Source organism: Phalacrocorax aristotelis, chromosome 4 (genome assembly GCF_949628215.1).
Source record: "Phalacrocorax aristotelis chromosome 4, bGulAri2.1, whole genome shotgun sequence".
In the NCBI taxonomy this organism is placed as follows: Eukaryota; Metazoa; Chordata; class Aves; order Suliformes; family Phalacrocoracidae; genus Phalacrocorax; species Phalacrocorax aristotelis.
This window is the reverse complement of record NC_134279.1, coordinates 27974679-27996108: the sequence shown is the minus strand read 5'-3', so window position 1 is coordinate 27996108 and position 21430 is coordinate 27974679. Positions and strand designations below refer to the sequence as shown.

Below are 21430 nucleotides of genomic sequence, written 5' to 3'. Positions count from 1 at the left end.
AGTGCTCTACAAATAATTTTATTCTTCTGGCTTACACTTTCTGTCCATTTTTTCTCGGTTGCTTGAAATAAAGAAACTACTTTTTATTTCAGTTTGCATAATCCCTTGCTGCAGGCAGAATTCGCAATCACTTACTTTATTTAAGCTGTAAAGGTGAAAAAGTTATTCTGTTCTAGTAAGAAGTAGCTTTGAATCAGCTAAAATGTGGGGTCCCCCCAAATCAAAGCAATTCCGACATTTTTAATGAATGGTCTTAGCTACTGCCATTTTTAAATAACACTTTTCTAGTGTTGCATGGAAAACATCTTTGACAGTGACTTTAAGATTCTCTCAACATGTCAAAAAATATCTATTGCACTGAAGGAAAGGGGTAAATCTTTTGCTCAGAAGTTCTTCCTTGAGAAGACAAAATTTTACAAACATCTGATTGGGGGCAGGGAGGAAAAGTTGCCACAAGTCTTATGTCACTTTACCTAAAAGATTCGTCTTAATTTCTCAAGAGAGATTGTTAGATATTAGACAACATGCCAACGTTTGCTGCTCAAACGAAAAGAGTTTTTTCCTGTGACCTAGATAAGAAGTAAAGGTAGGTGGCCTTGTATCATTGCCTTGGTCTTCAGCATGGAGTAGCATAAGAAGTTTATGTTCTTTAGAAAATTATTCTGAGTGGCTGTTGTGGGATGAGCATTACTGGATATGTTTATCCACCAGAGATCTAGTGCTGAAAAAAAAAGTGAGAAGACTGATATAGTATTTTTATACTTAAAATTCACATCATCAATTATTTTACAATAGTTTCCTTCTGTAGCTATGGCTTGGAATGAGTGGTAGGGTACACTTTCCTTCTGTGTACCCTGTGTATCCTCTGCTTCCGAGCAGAGATGAGATTTTATGTGGGGAAAACAACATATCTTCTTTTGTTTTCCCAGTAGAGGTAGTAGGTTCTTAAGTCTACTTTCTGCCACAATCCTGAAAATGTTCTGGGACCTTCAATCCTCATTGAAGGCTCTCCCAGAACCTTGGTAATGTTTTAACACTCTCTTGAATTTTTCATATAAGACTTCAGAAGAATTGGCACATGTGAATTTTTTTCTCTTGGAAACCAGGCCTTATACTGAACAGTGCAATAAACAAATACAGCTATGCTGAATTATGCCAATGAATTACACAAAAGTATCCCTAAATGTGGTCTGCTTTATGTGGGCTTCTATTAATGGAAACTGCCCTCCTGAACCTAAAATGAGATGGGTACATTTGGTTATCTTCAAAACAGGTGCACAGACTCTTGTTTCGTATGGAAAGCCTACAGTCTTTTGGATTGTTTTATTTTCAGCTTATTCACTTAGGGGAATTAAATAAGTGATCTGTAGAATTAGAAACAATTTTAATGTTTACCATATTTCTCTATAATTTTGGCACAAGGACATCATGGGAAAGAATGCAGGTTATTTAATACATAGTTTGAAAAACCTCTTTCTTCTCTTTTCTATTGCTAGGAATAAAATTGTGTTGCCTGAAGATGAAATGAATTATTCCTAGACTGTATTTGTTTAAAATGCATGGCAAAATTATGTTTGGAAAAAAAAACCACAATAAAAGCTCTTCTTTTATGGCCATCATAATTATGCATATGCAATGGTAGTACACATCTTTCCTTTCAAAGGTCAAAGCAAAAGTGTTTATTACTACCTAAGAAAAAACAAAGCAAACAACCAAACAAAAAAATATCCCCCAGTCCTATTTTAATTTAAATTGAGTTGAAAAGAAACTGTTAATGTCAGTGATGCCTGAGGCATGTTTTGCATTAGATGCCCATAGTTTATTTTTGTTATTCCACAAATGACAGTACAAGGTTATGAATTTGTTAGGAGAAGTAGACTTGTAACTCACATACAGAACATTTTGGAAATGTTTGGTTGGTAAAAAGGGGGTATATGTTCTGGTCAATTATTCTTGCTAAAAAGCATCAGGAGTGCCATTGTCCTGACAGCATCCACTATTTCTGCATTTGCACAGACATTTTAGCATTGCTTCAAGTATTAAAGTATCCACATTGCTTGGCTATAATGGTCAACATACTGATCGTTACTGCTCTGGTTTGATACTCCTGCGGAATAAGGTATAAGCTGACCCATGCCAGGGTGGCTGAAACCGTTTCCTAGGAAACCTGCTCCAAAGCCTGCAGAAATCAAAGAAACTCTCTCCATCCACCCCAGAAAATGAGTAACATCGTAAAGGTGCTTTGATTAGGTTGTTTACAATGTTGAAGTACAGAAACTTCTAAAGCATGAAGTACTTGAGTTAAAGGATTAAATTTGTTGGGTGAAGGTATCAATAGACCTAACACAGACACCCCTCCATGTGTAGGTCATAATTTTCACCTGCTTTTAAAAAGCACATTTGGAATATTGTAAGTTCTCTGCAGTTCAGCTCCTGCCACCATCTGTGATGTCTCTGGGATATTTCACCTGTTTTCCTCTTTGTAAGTCTATGCTGTAGTGGGAGTTTAGTGAGGTCTCTAATGCTAAGTCTTAAGGAAGGAGTCACATAGCCTTCTGCTTTAACTCAGGAAAAGTTGTGCTGAAATTATGTTTTGTTTTTACGTGAATAGCAACCTCTAATGAATGTAAAAGTGTATAAGTGCAATATTGGAACGGCAGTTCTGCTCTGCTGAATATACAGTTCTCAGCACCGCAGTCCTCCAAAATGACTGTGTCAGGTTTCCTGGACATTTCACCATGCAGGTGCTGGGCACCATTCCAGAAAGCTCAACAGGTTCAAAACTCCTGCTAAAATTAATTTGTTCATGACTTTCCTATAGGGACTCAATGAGGTAGGGGCTTTTTCTTCTCTCTCTCTCTTATCTGTATATACACACAGGGCTATACATTTGGTTGCAACTTAATATACCTAATGGGATAAGTTTGCAGATTAGATAAGATACATTTAGAGACAAAAAAAGACCTTTTGAGGTTTTCAAGGCTTGTTTGTATGCTGGTGAAAGAATTTGCTTAGAACTTAAAGAACGTACTTTGTCCTGAATGTGGGATATTAAGGTTATCTGTCTGGAGGGTCAGGTCCCAGACTTGATCTTGGGAAGAACTACACAGAGGAAATGAGGGCTGTCTTAAAAAAACCCCAGATCCATAGTTTTAAACATGGAGATCATAATCTCCATGCTTAAAATTTAAATTTTGAAAAAGAGACAGATTTGGTTTTTGTTTGTCTTTCTGGTAAGTATCTTGGTTTTATTATTAAGGACCATGTACAGTTCAGTTCAGCAATGCATTTAAAAACACACTGAATTCACTAACATTGGAGTGGTTTGTTGAAATTTTTGGTCTGTTTAACCCAGTGTTATTTCCATTCCTAAAAATGAGGCATTATTAAACAGAAATTTTTGTCCGAGGACTGTAACTAGACTTAATATTTCACATAATTTTTCCGCCACAAGTGATCAGAACTATAGAAATACAGAGGAGAAGCATCACAGAAATCCTACGAGCGCAATCCTGAGCCTACTCACTGACCATGCAGAACTGGTCTGTTAACTCTGCCCCTGATCTGGGGTTGTTGCCAGCAGTTCAAGAAGAAAGTTTTAACCAGAAAACTGCCATCAGTGTGTCAGTAAATACTTACACTGTGCAAGGTTTATGCACAGCATAAAACCATTTTTAGAATTTAATGTTCTTTTACTCCCCTGTGGTTACTGCTTGAAACATGGATGATGAGCGTGGAGTGGATGTGTTCACAGTTCATAGCGGAGTTTCAGGAAAACTTGAGACAATGAATGGAAGCTGGTACTGTTGCTGAGTGTGCTGTAACTATTTGGTAGACAGAGAGCAGAGCAGGGCAGCTTCCAGAAATTTCATTACATTTCACTGTTTTAATGCTGTTTATAAAATGATCAGGAGGTCTGACTTTGTTTTTACCTCAATAGGAAAACTTGTTCATAACGTGGGGAAATTATTAAAACGAGAACAAATTCCTGGAAAGAAAATGTTTCTTCTTTTCAGGAGAAAGGATGAACACTGTTTTTCCAAAGTTATAAGCCCATAGAATAACTCTATAAGAAATATTTTGGTTTTAATATGCAATGAAAATAATTGCCCAGTACCTCATGACCCTAGGCAACTGCTAAGCATGTGAAGAGTGAGACTATAAAATTAAAATTATGATACACGGCATTAGGAATTATTTTGCTCACTCCCTACATTTTCAGTTGGTATTCAGTTCATATACTTGGTAAGGAAAAGGGTTTAACAGAACTTTTTAAAACTTAAAAAAGAAGTTTTCTCAGACTATTGGTTATGCTGTCTCATGCTGCTGGAAAAAAAGCCTCTCTGTGTGTATGTATTTAGGGAGGGGTCTGACACATTGTCATTAATGTGTTGATTTTGCAAGAATTTAAGAATTTAATTAATAGTAAGTAAAAATGCCCAAATAAAATTTTCCTGTCAATACTCTGTTTGTATTCTTGCTGAAATTTTTAATAGCTATGGGAACATATTACCAATCAAAATAGGAAAAAATATTTTCTTCTACTAGTCTTTTCACCAGAGAAATATTCATATGATGTTCTGGTCCTTATTACCCTCTAGAAGCTTTTCTTAAGCTTATGAGAAAATAAAGTACAGAAATCCCTATTCTGCAAGCTTTTAGCTGTAATAGCAATTACTTGCAAGTAGTGAATTTTACTATTGTGTTAACAGCAATTTGGTGAGTCCAGCAGGGCATCTGTCTTTATGGGTATGGGACAACTGCTCAAAAAGTTAGTGGAACACTAATACTTGCAGTCTGGTCTAATAATCTACTTCATGACCAGTGCTGACTCACCCACGTGTAAAGAGCAACAGAGAGAATTACCATCAGTGCTTCATAGGAAGCATGCCAAGGAGCATGCTACATCCCCTTGTGTTACTCTGTCTACAGTGTTACAAAACCAGTCTTAGGCATGTGTAACAGTTCAGCTTTATTAGGATTGGTTTGCATTTACCTTGTTAACATGGATATTTCATATTCCCATAAATTGTCAGAGTTAAGGATATTATAATAAGAGGTGCCCTGAAGCAGAATCAGAGGAAACCTATCTTTAGTTATTAATTTTTACAGGTAACTTTTACCTGTTGCATTTCACTACTGGGCACAATTTGTGAAACATTTTCCACTGGAAAGGCAGTAGAAAGAAACATTTTTTTTAATTAGAAAGTATTTAATGTTAACCTCTGTCCAAACCAGGGTATATTCTCTAAGTGTCAGTCTTGAGGTCGGCCTCATTTAATGTATTTAGTAAGGAGTTTAGTAGAGAAGGATAAGAACATGCCAAATAAGTTTGGTGAAAACGCACTTTTGTGCAGCTTTGCTGCTATAGAGGCATAGCAGAGGAAGAACTTGGATGTTGAAGAATTGGAGGAGCAGAAACACAACTTAAATGCTAATCTCATATACTTATTGTGGTATCTGTAGTGATTGTCTCTCTAACTGGGGTTGTGGCAGTGAGAGATATCACAAAGCAGATAGAAACGGCTGGGTGGGTATTGTGCTGGTTTAGGGGATTGTTTTACACTGTTCTTCCATAGGTAGGATCATACTCAGAAAAATTCTGGAATTTGCTGAATTAAGGACTAGTAAAATTTTCTGCTGTGAGTTGTGGAGTGAACTGCAAGGAATTTTCCTGCAAGGAACAAATAAGGTATTAGGATGTTTCAGATGAGGCATTTTCAATGGAGACAGGAAAGCATTATTACCACTGTGCAGGACCATGGTAATACTTCATTGCTGGCATTCCTTGCCTGCTTTTTGTCACTTATTCCATACAGATGTTATATAAAAGAAGACAGAAACACTTGTTTCTCTGAATTTATGAGTCTATGATTCATTTATGTAATGAATGTAAATAAAAGCTGAGAGAGGATATGGCTATAAAAACATCTGTAGAGATGGCACTAGTGAGGGATAATAAGTAATTATTTAAGCTAACAGAAAATTATGGCATAAATATAGCTGTCCGTAAATAAATTTAGCCTGGAGACTGGAACTCTAGGAGTGGTGAAATTTTTAGAATGCTTTCCATGAGATGTAGCAATACAGAAGGCAAAATGGTTTTAAGATGGAGATTTAAGATGGTATTGGAGGAATTCTGTTAGGGTTGCCTGTGATGACAGGTCTTGGGCCCTGAGGCTGGTTCCTGTCAGGTTTTCATTTAACATTTTAGCATTGAAAGAGACAAACTGACACTTAAGGAATAAGTGGAAAAAGCTCTGGACATAGTTCAGAATCTTCCAGTGCCTGGCAAACAAGGGCTGAGTTTGCTTTTGGAGGAGCCTTTAAAAGCTCCTGAGAATTTCTTCTTCCTGTGTTGTTTTTTCTTTACTTTAAGCAAGAAATGTGACAATGTCAAATGCAACCCCAGATAAAACTGATGTTTAAAACGTGACATGTCTTATTGATATGAAAATCTTCAAAGGGATTTAATTTCTAGAGTAGTTTCACAGAGTCTAGCATATATGGCTAAGTGAGTCTAACCTCAGAGGAGGCTGACTTAAAAGTATTACATCATAAAGTTAGACTAGATTTATGACAGGGGAAGCAAAGACAGACTCAGAGCTAACCAGAAACTTTTAGTTCAATTCTTTGTATTTTATATAGAGGAAAGACATTGTATGAGCATAACATGCTGCCACTTTGGGTGGTACTTTCGTCACACCTTCAGCTGCTGAAGGAATAAATCAGTGGACATTTCAGTGTAAGGACTGGAATCATTAAAAAGCATCTCTTTTTTTGGTTGTTGACTGACAACAAAGCAGTGGAATGTACAGAACTGGTGCTAGCTGGAGTAAATTGTTCTTCAACCTGGTATTACTTAGCCTCTTTGCTTTTTGAATGTGCTGAAGAATACTTGCTAAATTTATGAATGGCTGCACTGAAATACAGCTGTGTTTTTCCACCACGCTAAAGCTTGGACCTACAAGGCAATCATAATACATCAGCATTTGGGATAAATGATAATTTAAATGTAGCTGTATGAAATTTCAGATAGACAAGCAATATAACCATCCACACAATATAAGCCATAGTGATATGTCTGTTAGGTCAGTGAGACCACCTGTTCTTAAAATAGGGTTTAATTCTCCAGCTCTCTCTTCTTTGCTATTTCTGTTCTAGCGTACCTCTATCTTTTTTCCCCCATTTTATTTTCATTGTCAATCTCTGCAAAGTTAAAGAGTTTACAGAAAAGGATTACTGATGGACCAAAAAATTACACAGGGACCTATTTTTTGCATGAGGTGTATATTATTCATACCAAATTGAATTTCTGCACCTCATTGTCCCACGATAGAATGGGTAGGTCATTTCACTTATCACTCTCAGAAACATAAAATCAACCAAAGCGAAGGGGTACCTTCCCATGGGCGAAGCACACATGCCCCTTTGTGTATGTTTGCACAGTTCTGGAGTGGGCATCTTATCAGTATATAAGCAAAGTGCGCCTACAACACATTGGCAGTAATTTCTGTCCATGTAGCACAAGCACAAATGAATCTACAAGGTGGAAACATTAATGCGCCATGAATAAATAAGCGGTGGGAAAGGCATGATGGCAATATAACTGTCTTCCACAGTCTGCTGTTATATGGCCATTTTGGATGAGCTGTAACCCAGATGCCTTCCCCCTGTATCTCTGTGCTCCGGGATTTGGTTCTTTTTGTATACATAACATGGAGAAATTAATATTTAGACATACATGCAGCCTTGGTAGACCATTACCTGAATAAAGGCCAAAAATTTCTGTGGTTATTACTGTTTGACTTTAAAAAAAAACATTCATAGGGGATGATTCAGTATGGACTAAGGTGTCATCTGTGAAGATCTGCCTACCCTTTGAAATCTGTAGCACAAAGCTGTGTATAGCAGTTGATTGCAGCTGGTGTTTTTAATGGCATTTAAGTTAATCAAGTTATATTGACTTTCTGTTGTACTAAACTGTCTGACTCCCTTATACTGTTTTGGAAATGGAATATAACATGTAAGTTATGGAGTTAGGAATGCTGGTCCTCATGCTGGGAAAAGCCTAGGAGAAGATGGATTGCCTAAATAAACGGGAAGATACTGAACTTACCATGTCTGTGCAGTCCCCTGGGGTAACAATTATTTTCCAACCTTGAAGAAGTCTGAACAAATGTCTAGGATAAGAGTGGAGTTTCAAGATGGTGTTGGCAGGAAATAGGAAGTCACATGCAAGACAAATACTTGGACCCAGAGTGTCAAAACATTATGTTTCTCGTGGCTAGATGCAAACTTTCACATGAGGTTTTATGAATGGTGTAGTATCTAACTAGTCTGTCTGTCTAGACTTAGTGGTTGCTTGTTAACAATAATGGTCTCTGATTTCAGAATTTCTTACCATGTTACATGTGAATTCACAGTGTAATATTCTCATCACCTGTTTTTGATGAACAAACTTTATATTATGAGTATGGTCTTGTTTTTCCAACTCTGTGTCAGCCTTTGTGGGTGCTCATAATCAATTCAGTGTTACACGAGTTTTGATGCTACACTGTAATGTTGCAGGTTTTGACTGTCTTGTCTTTTTTTTTTTAAAAATGTAACAAAATCTGCCTCTTACTAAACTACTCCATAGTGAATCAATTTAGCTTCTTTCATCCTAATCTTGTCAGCTACCATTTAATGCCAGCAAAAATATAATTATTTCTAGCTATTTTCTATTTTGTGCAATATAGTATAAAATGCATATTAACGTGATTTCATGTCGTTCATATGTGGTAAAAAAAAAAAGAAAAAAGGAACTTCTGCCTTTTTAGTTGCACTGAAAGTCAGTGAGAAGTCAGGAATAATATGCCGAACTATATTTTTATAGCTGTACTGCTATGTAAAAAAGGATCATAATGACATAGGACTGGATCACAGTGTTGTCCATCTATCCTACTATTCTGTCTCTGACAGTGGCAGTAGGAGGTGCTGTTTGGGGAGATCCCATGAACATGGCCATTTTTCTCTTCTGTTTTCCTAATACTGCCCCACCATCCAAAACTGTATTAGAGAGGGGTGTATCTCTTCTTCATCCTTTCAGTATCTATGAATTTATTGCCTGTTAATTTGCCTAATGCCTTTCTAAACCTTCTGAGATCATAGCATCTGGCAGGAGAGAGTCTCAGAAGCTCTTTACCAACTCTTAAATTGCCCTCTCTTAAAGTGCTCTCTCTCCTACCTGCTTTAAACTGCTCTCCTATTAGTTCTTGTATTTCAGGATTTGGTGAGCTACAGTTCTTCAATCACTTTTTCTACCACCTTTGTGATTCTGTAAACTTGGCCTTCTTGTAAACTTGGCCTCCTTCCTTCCAAACTGAGAAGTCCAGTCCACCTTAATCTCATAACACCTTTGATCATTTTAGTTGCCCTTCTTTGGACTTTCTCTAAATCCATGAAAGGAAAAGAAAAAAAAAAAAAGAACAAAACAGAGAAATACGTATGAGTGCCTATGCGTGAAATGTTCACGCAGTAGTTCTTACAGAGACCATTTGTTTAGATCCTGTCCTGTTGCTTACTTCCATAGTCTATGAAAGAGGGGAAATATTTCATATAAGTATTCCAGAAAATTATTTAAAATTGTTAGGATGCCTATTTGTAGTATTTACTTTTAGTCCTCTAAGACTTTGCCTGGATGTTTCTGTTTATCTAGTATAAGCTTTTCACACAGTAATTTTGAGTGATTTTTGAATCACTAACCATTCTGACCCTGACTTGGAAAAGTGTCCTGCTGTCTTGATTTGGCTTCTCACACTATGTAATATTTCAAATTCATATTCAAAAGTGGTTCTCATAACATCATTATTCTTACAGTCCCACATTGTTTTGAATATTATTTTCTTTTTAGATGGAAGTCTTAAGTTTTCTACTTTTTCATTTTCTCCTCCTCTGTGTTGCATATACTGTATTGACTAATTAAATAGATGCATTTGACTGTAAATGGATATGGGATGTCTATTTTTGCTGTAAAAATACATATATAAAACTTTGAAAATTTCATTATGTAGTTAGGCTGGTGAACCTGGTTATCTTTTTAGTGATTCCTGTAATACTCTGAGTTATTAGCATACATACAGGGTTCTTTTTTCTGACTTTACATGCAGATTTGCAAAACGCTTTTGATATTGGAAAAAAGTGGCTTTTAATCAATCTTCATTGCAGTAAGAAGTTGAGATGACACCTCAAGCTGTGTTAGGAGAAGCAAAGAATACAGGCAGAGGCATAAGTATGGAGGAATCATGAAAACTGCTGAAAAAGATGCACATTAATGTATTATCGTGAATGTAATAGAGGTGAGGGGAACTGTAAAAAAAAGATAAAAGTTACGGAGATTATTTTCTGTTCTTCAGTATTCTTTCTATTGGGACAAGGCAACAGAATCTTCTGAGAGAAACACTATTTTTTCAGAAGACAATTGTATAAGAACTGCATCTCTTGACAAAGACAACGGTAACCCATTGATTTTATTTACAGTACGTGACTATCCCCTTACAGGATAAGTAAAGTTGGAAGAGAGATTGAAACAAAAGGTTACACAGAAAAACAGTGTGGAGACAACATCTGAGAGCAATTCTTCAAGTATTTGCATTGAATATAAAGAACACTTTGGCCTAGTAAAACTGACAGTAATATTATGAGCCACCTATATAAACTTCAGTTGTGTATGACAGTATTGAAACTATAGTTCTGCCTTGTGAGAATGGGAATTGCAGAATAAATGATGTTCAGCTGAACATCAGTCTCATGCCAGGAGTTCAAGAAGAAGGGTTAATGGCTGCAAAGTCCCCACATGTTGTGAATGTTCAGAAGTTCAAAAAACTGATGTCAAGCAAATTTAAATGGGTCAGTCCCTGAAACATTTGATCTATCAGGGAGGAAAAAAAGGATTAATGATAGCAGTCTCATGCAGTCCTGAATTTGTAAAAATTTCAAGTTTTTGACCCTTAAAGATACTAAGCATGACTTTGTGTTGCCCAACCTGTAGCGTGTATTGTGAAATTCTTTGAATCCTTTGTTCTGTGATGCTTTCAGAAGGATTCAGGGTGCATTGCACACACATATGAAGGGATGAGACTATCGAACTACTAACAACTTTCTCAATCTTCAAATCTTTTCTTGGCAAACATTGTGTCTTTTAAATGTCTTACATGAATGGTTCACTACCTTCTTAACATTAAATACCATTTCAAACAATCCTAATTAAGCACCCTTTGCACTGCATCCTTGCATAATATGAAACATGCAGTCAGTTATTTTGTATTTCTCCTTCGTTATAAGTGCAGCCAGTACAGACTTTCCGTATGTCTAGATATCTGCATGCTAAATAGCAAGAAAAACAGATGATTTTTTTTGTTTAGATAAAGGAAAAGCAATAGCTCTGTTATCAGAGGCAGGCTGAGTGATAGCTTTATTTGGATTCCAGCCTATTAGTTTATCTCCATGAATGACCAATTAGGATTCATCTTTCCAAATACCAGTTATTTAATAAATCCTGCTGGAGAGCACAACAGTGGAACTGAAAAGCTGTCATGGAGCTCTGCCAATAAAGTCACTGATTCAGTTACAATATATCTGCACATAATTGAATCCCCTTGTTGCATGTGTTGAAGGCATGCATTCCAGTACTCTCACATTCAAAATCCTTTAATTAATGATGCTACTCCTTGTCTCTTGCATATGTTTAGAGTTCTAAAGAGGTGCTGTTTTTAAAGTATTCAAGGGGTGTAACTGGACCCTTCATAGCTTATAGTAAAAGCTAGATTTTCTCTTCAGAGACCTTTAGTTTTTATGATATATTTATTTTACTTAGTCATTATGGTAACAGGTGCTGAAGTTCTGGGATCTCCTGGTTCTCCAAGTTAGCTTTTAATAACTTTCTTTCCACACTTGCTTTTGCAAACTGTGTTTGTTACAGAAAGTGGTTACTCAGTTTGTCTTTACAGTCAGACCCCAGGCACCCTCCACTAAGCATTTGCTTTCTTTTTTTCACTGGCTGAAATGGCAGTATTGGTAATAGCACAGTTAATTAACCAGTGAAATCTTTTCCTGTTTATGCTCTGTAGGAAAGGTAATGTTATAACTTTGAAAATACACTTTTGGGTAAGTAACAACATGCATGACAAAGGCTGTGATGGTAATGTTGGACTTTTATGGATAATGTTAGAGTGAAATTATGATCTTCTGAAATGCTTTCAGCATTTCTGGAAATTGGTCCAATAATTTCACTTTGGGGCAAATATGCAAAGCATACTGGTTAGTTTTCCATGATGATTTTTCATCATTGCCTCTCCATTCACATTCCAAATGATCTTTGAACTGTTACAAGGCAATCGTAGCAATAATACGAGCCAAACTGCATTTTGCTTCCTTAAGAGAGGCTAGCATTTTCTCCCCTTAAATAAGCTATGTAAAAGCAAAAATAAATAACATCTTTGGTCTCACAGGAGGCATTGCACATCATACCACAAAGCTGTCCAGGCATGTCTACCATTCTGACAACTGAAACTTGCCATAGAAAGTTTTGCACTTGTCTCTTCTGAGTCTGAAGATGTATGAACGAGACAATTATCCTAATCTTTCCTTTCATATATCCTCTGCCATAACAACTTTTTCTGTGTAGTATGTGGGGAAAAAACACTTTCATATTCCTGGCAGTATCCTGAAAGAGATTGAAACATCAGTGTTCTCCAGTATTTGCAGAAGTTCTCCCATTTTCTCAGGACCCAATGTGCTGCACTCTGTTATTACTAGAGAATGGCAGCACATACCACTGTTCAAACATATGCACAGTATCAGGAAGCAAACTGAGCAATTGAAAATGTGCTCATCATTGTGAGTTAGAAGTTCATGTATGGGTACTATTTTTTTCAAATCTGAAAGGTTAAATGCATTTTAGTATGAAAAAAAGTACCAGAAATAAAAAGCAGAAAGGCTGCCTTATAAAAGAAGAAAAGTTAGATTAAGAAAAAGAATCTTATGAGAAAGAAATCTGCAACATCATGAAAACTGAACTGGAAATAGTAAAATAATCCATTCATAAGCAATCCACAGGCTTATTAGATTAGGCAATACTTAGAGTGAAAAAGATTGGAAGAAAATAACTGGGGAAAAAATAGCTTGTATTTCTCACCAAAAGTTATTGATTTGAAACCTAAATTATTCAATAGGAACAGGCTGATCAGCACTCATCTCAAAGATGCATGGGCCTTAATCTACTGAAAATTACATCAAGAGTCACTTTTCTTTTAGTAGGATGAGAATCTGGCCTAAGAGGAGCTAATGGTTCACTAGCCCATTATTCAAAACTCAGTATTTTAGCTATTTAATGATGAACTGTAAAGTAACAAAAAGAACAGCTAGTGAATGTAGAAGACAACTTGTCAAACTTAAAATCTTTTATTGAAGTAGATCTCTCATTACTGCTCTTTCAAGTGACTTGGTGTTTCTGAAGGAATATATTGCAATACTTTGCAACACATGATGTTATCAGGATTCACTTAGTGAGATTTAATGGAACAGTACCTTTCTCTTAGCTTTGAGCTGGTCGTGATATTTGTTGGATGTGTCGCCTGGTATTTCTCCTCCCCAGAGGGTAATTCCCACTATGGAATAAGTGATGCCCATGACAAGCAGTGGAAAGCAGTAGACCAGCACAATCACAATGACATGATACCTGCAATGAAAAAGCATTAAGCCAATGAGTGCTTTCAGAGGAGGTGTACCTATGGAATGGGCTGTTAGAAGTCAAGAGTGCTACGGTAGCACAAAGCATGTTTTATATTGACTGGCTAGTCCTTGGTGTTTTCACTGTCTTTTTGAAAGTCCTAAACTGTACTGCAAATTTATTTACATTCTAATGCAAGTGTGTTACAGGGTTTCTAGTTCTGATTCTGAACTTGCACTAGCATAAATTAAGGATGACTCTATAGTTACCATGATTAGTGACTGCAGAATAAGGTGTGTTTGTCCATAGCTACCTGAAATGATGTAATTATTGCACAGCCAAGTATCCTAAGGGCAAGGTAGGCATTTTGAGCTCTAGTCTGGACAAAAAATGAAAGAGAAAATAAGTATTTAAATGGTATATTTAAACAAAGGCCCTGATAAGTGTCCTGTGTTACTGTGTCCTGTGTACTTCAAATGGCAGATCCATTGCCTATCTGCAACATAGTAATCGCTGCTGATGTAAGCACTGGGGGAAAAAAAAGATAACTTCTTTTGCCTCCTGTTAGCTCCTGGTGAAATGCCATTTCAGAAAAAGTCCCAGTGAATGATCAGTGAAGAATCCCCAGCAGTCACTGAGAGTGACCTTACTGCCCTAAAGAGAAATATCTGTGCGTGGTTCCTAAAGTGACAAAAATTATATATGACCAGCGCCTCTTTCACCTGCCTGAAAGAGAGCAAAAGGTCAAATCTGATGCTGGGTGGTTACACAGGCTTTCAACCTTGAACACAGAGTTAATCTTAAATGCCAGTAAGGACGTGAAAGGGCATATAATGTCTCTGTGGCTAGATGACACTTATTCCTAGTTCTGCCAGAGGGACAAATAGAATATATTCAACTTAATTAACTGTTATTCTACACTTTCAGAAACTGGAACCAGTTATAGGTTTTACAGTTTTCTTATTTGGACTCATATCTGAGATAAGTAATTTTGATAGTGTAACAGAATGAAGTGGGAAAATCCAACCCTCTCCTGAAGAGTTCCAGATGGAAGAATCTGATAAGGACAAGAGGCTGGAAATACTTGTTTTTCTGGTTAGGATGAAAAGGAAGCTTGCTTTGAATTGCATGTTCTGTGCCCATTTCTGACTATCTCTGTCTGTATAGAGGTAGACATCTTAAGTGAAACAATGATGGTAAACATGCAGCATGGGATGGAGAACACTCATGGAAGTGGAAGAGAATAAATGTGTTTATCTCATTTATCACTTAAAATGCTGTAGCTTAGAAAACTTGCTTTACACTTCTCAGTAATCAGTGCTGTTAGTTATTCTGCATGTAGAGTATCTGCACGATACTCTACAGCTTTTGCCAAGTCTGTTGCAAGTGTAGACACCACCATGCACAAGTTTAAAAGAACAAAAGCTTACGTAAAGTGCTGTTTTGGACCACCTGGCCACGCTACATAGCACAGAGTTCTCCCAGGCATCACCTTGGTTATGGAGTATAAGCACTGGGGAAAGGCCAACAGGAAAGCCAAAATCCATATACTCCCAATGACCACCTTGGTAGCAGTTGCAGAGAGCCTAGGTTTCAAGGGATCAATAATGGCTGTGTACCTGCAAAAGAAAGGAAAAACCTGTGCATAAGAAACCTTCAAAGATTAACATGTATCTAGAACCAACCAAAAGTTAGGGTTGGGAGAAGGATAAAAGCAGAGATATTTGTCTTCCCAGAGTTCTGATGGTACTGTGCTTTTTGGGTGGTTCAGCCCCAATGAAGGCAGTGCTGGAAGAAAAAGAAGGTTATTGAACATTATTTTAAAGCTGTGGGGCACTGCATTGACCATATGTATACCACTAGAACAGCTATTTCTCAGAGACTTAGTTAATCCTGTTACTACACAACCTGATTGAAAAGCAATGATAGAGCTGGATCCTCTGCTACTCTGCTACATAATACAGGGTTTATCTCTAATTAAAAAATTAACAACCAAGCTGTCAGGTTTATTAGTCATCTGTCCAAAAGCTACTGGAACCTGGTAAGTCCGCATGCATTTATTTCCGTAGACATAGACTGACTTCGGATTGTCTGCCAAAGAGCCCCAGGCTGCAACTGGTTCATACAGAGATTGAGAGATGAGCCATATGAACATTTCCTCAGGCAATGTAGAAGTGATAAAAGCACCTAAAGAAATAGATGCATAAAGCATGAAAACATCTCATTTGCTTTCTCAGTTTCTGTATTCTCAGGTAGGATAGCATTCTTCTTGCTGCCATATAATTGTATTGGCAACGCAAAAATTTCTTCCACTATTAGAGGGAATGCTGATAAGTATCAGCCAGAATCGCATTTAAAGAAATTATTGTACTTCAGTAAAACCAGGGCAGGGAGGTACTGACTGGTATGTCCATATTGTGTTACTAACATAGCATACTGAATAACAGGCTACATGTTTTTTAATCTGACATCCTAATATTTTCCAAAACAACACAAGGAAATGTTTTTTACATTAATATTTTGCTTCATGTCCAGAGGGTTCCCAAAGTACAATAAAAAAATCCTTTTATTCATGATTGAAACACAATGCTGTTTGTTAGTTAATGTAGGAGTTAGTGGATCAGCAATTTAAATAAAGAAATTTCCATGAAAGTATTCAGTGTATCTGTGCTTATTCAGGAAACTGAAGTCTGCCCTTCTGCAGTCATTGGTAGCACTGGCATTCTACACTGCGTTTCCCAAACCATTGCTTTTCTGAAATCAGAATTAGAATAGCAATGATTTAGAAGCTCCTCAGGAATAATCAGGGCAAGTCAAAAAGGAAACTAACAAAATCAAAATACTCTTTTCTGTGTTTCCTTGTCTGTAGCTGTACGCTTCTACGGGAGAACTTATCTTGGGCCGCATCTCCGGGACACAGGGCTCTACCCACCCTGGGGACAGTGATGCACAGACATCAATATGATGGATACAAAATGTCCGTTTATTTAGCTGCGTCACACGCTTATATAGCTCTTGCGCTTCCTGTTCCTGCCACTCCTATGGGGAGGAGTCTATCTTTCCGTCACATCCCGTGATCTTCTGGTCGCCGATCCCTGTCTATTCCCCTACACTTGCCTTCTTTTTTTTTTTTATATTTTCTTATTATATGAAACCACCTGAAGCAGATAGAAAACTGGGGTGAATATGAAAACTAGCTTGAATATTTTACCAGTGAGAGTTTTACAAATTTCTAGGAGAATGTCTGGATTGGTTTCAACAGTTTGTCATCAGTCACAGGGATTAGTATTAATTCTGGAAGAAGCAAACTCATTGCCAGAAAATAATTATAGCCCATATACTTTCACTCTCTTTCACAGTACACATGTCCAGTTACCTGATCATCTTTGACAAGATTATTGGAGTATATCAGTGATTTCCTAATGGCCTTTTTTTGTTTCCATTGTAGGTCTCCAGTTTTCATGCCAGGTAACTGCCCTTGTCCCTGTCTGTTTCAGGTTTTAAATACAGTTAGAAAGCCAAAGGACACGTATTCCAGCCTATTTGTACAGAGAAAATATTTTCATAATTTTCTAGTATTGCTTACCACTTTCTGCCATTTATACATTCTAAAGGAATTGCAATAAGTAAAAGATGTACTATGGCTCTTCATCTCCTCTTTCTCTACATTTCTACCTCATATAAAGATGGATTGGGACAAAGACTATTTTCTGATTGGGAAATTACATAGGCAGTAGTAGGCATTGTATGGCAGGACTGTGAAACAAAAATCACTTTGTCTCATCAGCATTTGTAGATTTTGTGCTATTGTTGAGAGTTTAGGTGTTGCTGTGGGCTTAGAAGTTATAAAATCGGTTTACTTGACACTCACAGAGAATTAATTATTTTGTAGATAAGCAAGCATAAATTAGTAGATTCTATTACAAAGCAACACTAATATGTGACTGTATTTTTTTGTTTATGTTTGCCTTTTTGGCATTCATAGGTAAAAAAATTTCAAAGCCACGCATGATGTTTACTTTTTGTGTTCTCATCATGAGAACCCTTCTTATACTGTTAGGTGACTGCTTGGATCTGTGCTTCCAAATCCAGGCAGGATTTGAATTAAAATCCATTGAAATCAATGGATAAGCTGCCATTGATTTGAATCAGTCGCTTTTTCATAGAATCATAGAATCATTTAGATGGGAAGAGACCTTCAAGATCATTGAGTCCAACCATAAACTCAACACTGCCAAGTCCACCACTAAACCATGTCCCCAAGTGCCACATCTACAGGACTTAAATTCCTCCAAGGAAGGTGACTCAACTGCTTCCTCTCTGGGCAGCCTGTTCCAGCGCTTGATAACTCTTTCCGTGAAGAATTTTTTCCTCATATCCAATCTAAACATCCCCTGGTACAACTTGAGGACATTTCCTCTTGTCCTATCACTTGTTACTTGGGAAAAGAGACCGACATGCACCTCACTACAACCTCCTTTCAAGTAGTGGTAGAGAGTGATAAGGTCTCCCCTCAGCCTTCTTTTCTCCAGGGTAAACAACCCCAGTTGCCTCAGCAGCCCCTCATAAGACTTGTTCTCTAGATCTGTCACCAGCTTCGTTGCCCTTCTCTGGACACGCTCCAGCACCTCAATGTCTTGTACTGAGGGGCCCAAAACTGAACACAGCATTTAAGGCGCGGCCTCACCAGTGCCGAGTACGGGGGCACGATCACTTCCCTGCTGCTGCTGGCCACACTATTCCTGATACAAGCCCGGATGCTGTTTGCCTTCTTGGCCACCTGGGCACACTGCTGGCTCATGTCCAGCTGGCTGTCAACCAGCACCCCAGGTCCTTTTCTGCCAGGCAGCTCTCCAGCCACTCTTCCCCAAGCCTGGAGCATTGCACGGGGTTGTTTTGGATGAATAAGTTCTGATCTGCTGCAATTAGAAGAGTAGCACTCATCTAACATGAAGGAAGGTGCAACATGTCCTAATGGTTACAGTACGCATCTAGGTTCTAGGCAGACTTATTCAAGATTTTTAGATTCAGACATTAGCTACAAGGCAATAATAATAATAATATTCATAAGTTAATGGTCCTGATAAGAATTTGTGCAAGTAAACTTCTGCATCTGTATTTACCTACTACAGCAAACAAATTTAATTCAAGGTATTCCTACTCTTTAGAAATTTCGTATTTGAGAGATGGGTAATTATAGAATAGATATTTGTTTTAGAAAAACAACTCTGTTTATAGTTAACTATCAAATATGGGATAAATCCAATATCTGCCATCATAGTGGTACACAGACTCTAGTAGACATGATAGCTGTGCTAATACCTTAAAACATCTCAATGCTGCCAGAAAGAGTGTGATCTAAACCAACTTCAGTTCTGAATCATCCATTTCCATATCTAGAATTTCAAGCCTATTAGTTTTCCATTATTTTTACTGCATTTACGTATTTTTTTTCTACAGGTTAATTATTTCCCCTCTCATTTACCTGCATTTTGGGGTTTTTTTTCAGCTAAACTGGTGCTTTTAGTATTACATATTAACTACAAAATATCTTTATTCAAGTGCTGGGTGCCTTGTCCTGAGAGAGCCACAGATCTCATGAAAATATGCATCAGTTAGATTGTTGCCCTCTACCCCCTAGTTTGCTTCACCTCCAAAGAGTATGTACAACTTGGTAATGAAGATGAGCTTGTAGTCATGAGTCTTGTCTTTCAAACTGAGTTAGCTCGAGCGTGGGCTGCCAGATACTGTCCAAAATGTTTGATGATCTTTACCTGTAGTAGGTGATAGCCCATAAAAAAGTAATAATTTTCACTTGCTTTTGGGACTCTTAAGGCATCTCCTCTTAGCCTGGAATCATTCCTTTCAATTGCTAGTTTTCTTCAGATTGCACATGGACATTATTTTATATGCTATTGTCAGATTTCTAATACATTCACATTATTCATACTTCCAGTTATATTATTCTTATTCCCAATAGGTACCAGCAGTAATTCTCTTTGGCTAAGATAAAATTCTGTTGTCTTATCTCCCTGTCTGGTGACTGCCCTTTAAAGATGTGGATTGTTTGTGTGAGATGACTCATATAGCTGTACTGTTGGAAATTTTAACTATTGGCTGTCTGAGTGAGGTAAGTCAAAGGACAAGGATCAGATGAAAAGCTACTTGTCTTTCTTGTTTAAATCTGAGTGCTAAGCCAACAGCCTAGCTTTTGCACAAGATAGATTACAAAAACATAGCAGGCAGTCATTCTAACAAGCAAGATGGGGAGGAGGTGGACAAGTCTTGACCATTCCATCAATAATGCCTTTATGCAGGAAGGACTTAGCTGACCAGAGAGTATTGACAGTTCTCTACTACTGAGCCTTTGATAAAAAACCTGATTTATTCTAATTTGCCAGTACACTAACAAGTACAATGAAGTATCTAGCTTTTTCCCTAAGTGGTTTTTCTTAGAAACAAAATAGCTTAATTAACATAGTGAGATATTGCTTTATAGCTGCAATTGTTAGACTCACTCAAATTTGTCCTATAAGTTTGGTGGCATTTTCCTAGGGAAGACACCACTGCCATAATTAAGGATGGTGGAAAATGTAGAATGACTCTCAGTTGAAGGTTAAAAATGACCTCTGTAGCTGAGCTGTCTCTGGATGTTAAACTCTGTAGCCAAAAGAAGCTCAGAAGGGAATTAAGTCCTTCCTGCACTGTTAGCTGTCATTTGCAAAGGAGACTTGGCCACTTGGCATATAATTTTGTTTGTTGGAAATCTTGCCATTACTGGTACCTAAAGGTGGTAAGTTGTCTGTCTCTTCAGCCTCAACCTGCAAGAACAGAAGCTAATTTTTTTCAGTTAGCCCTTGTCTTTGATCTCTGTCTATTTTAGCCAGGGTGTTTCCATCTGGAATGAAAACTTCTGCTAGCACAGGATAGAGGCTCCATGCTTAGGTGTTGCTCAGAAAATTAGCGAGGTGAGGAGGCTATGTATGGGACAATATGTATGTATGATGCAGGATATTGCCCCTATGTATTCCAGTTACCCACAGCTGACAACTGTCGTCTTTCATAGTATAGCTCTGTCATTAGGACTCATTTCCTTACTCTGTTTGATATCCTTACATATATTTTGTATGGCAAAGTGCCAGTTACATGGGTGAGCAACAGACATGCTGTCTGAATTGTGCTGAACATGGTGTAGGAAAAAGAGGATTCTGTAAGTAGGCCAGAAACGATAGGGAGAATGATGAGATAGAGGATCTGGAGCAAAAGCAAAAGAACTGAGACTGGGGAACAGTTTGCTGAATGCAAAAACAGCAATAGAAGTGAAACAAGTAATGAGAAACTAACAGGAGGAGAAACAAAGAAAGGAGGATCGTGGAATAATAGGAGATAGAAAATGGGTTGAGAGAGGAGAGAATAAGAAAGGACACTGGGGCATGTAAAGGCAAAAGACATGAGAAGAATCATCCCTAGTGAACCAGAGATTACCAGGTAAGTAAAACTGGTAGAAAAGCACAATATTTTGACAGTAGGGCTCTGTAGTGGCAAGCCCTTTTGCTTCTGCAGGTGTATGGGACAGAACTCCTAAAGTGTTGTTGTCTCTCTTATCAGCCATCCATAAACTGTGTGCAAGGGGAACAGATGGACTTCTCAGATGCTCTGATGTCTTCTGTCTTAATGACTGTTCTGCTTCTCCACTGTTCTTTCAAGTGGCCTGAACTT

General features: G+C 37.5%; 1 protein-coding gene across 2 annotated transcripts in view; it reads right to left on the bottom strand.

The window, feature by feature from the left end:
- TACR3 (tachykinin receptor 3) overlaps positions 1-21430 on the bottom strand; it is a 41544-nt gene that overhangs the window by 9009 nt on the left and 11105 nt on the right. Inside the window, exons 2-4 of one of the 2 annotated variants that reach the window (XM_075092434.1) lie at positions 15142-15330; positions 14665-14670; positions 13570-13720 (exon numbers count right to left, since the gene is read on the bottom strand). In XM_075092434.1, coding sequence (XP_074948535.1) covers positions 13570-13720; positions 14665-14670; positions 15142-15330 — 346 coding nt within the window. The remainder of the gene's footprint in view (positions 1-13569; positions 13721-14664; positions 14671-15141; positions 15331-21430) is intronic. The other variant, XM_075092433.1, reaches the window with a different exon arrangement.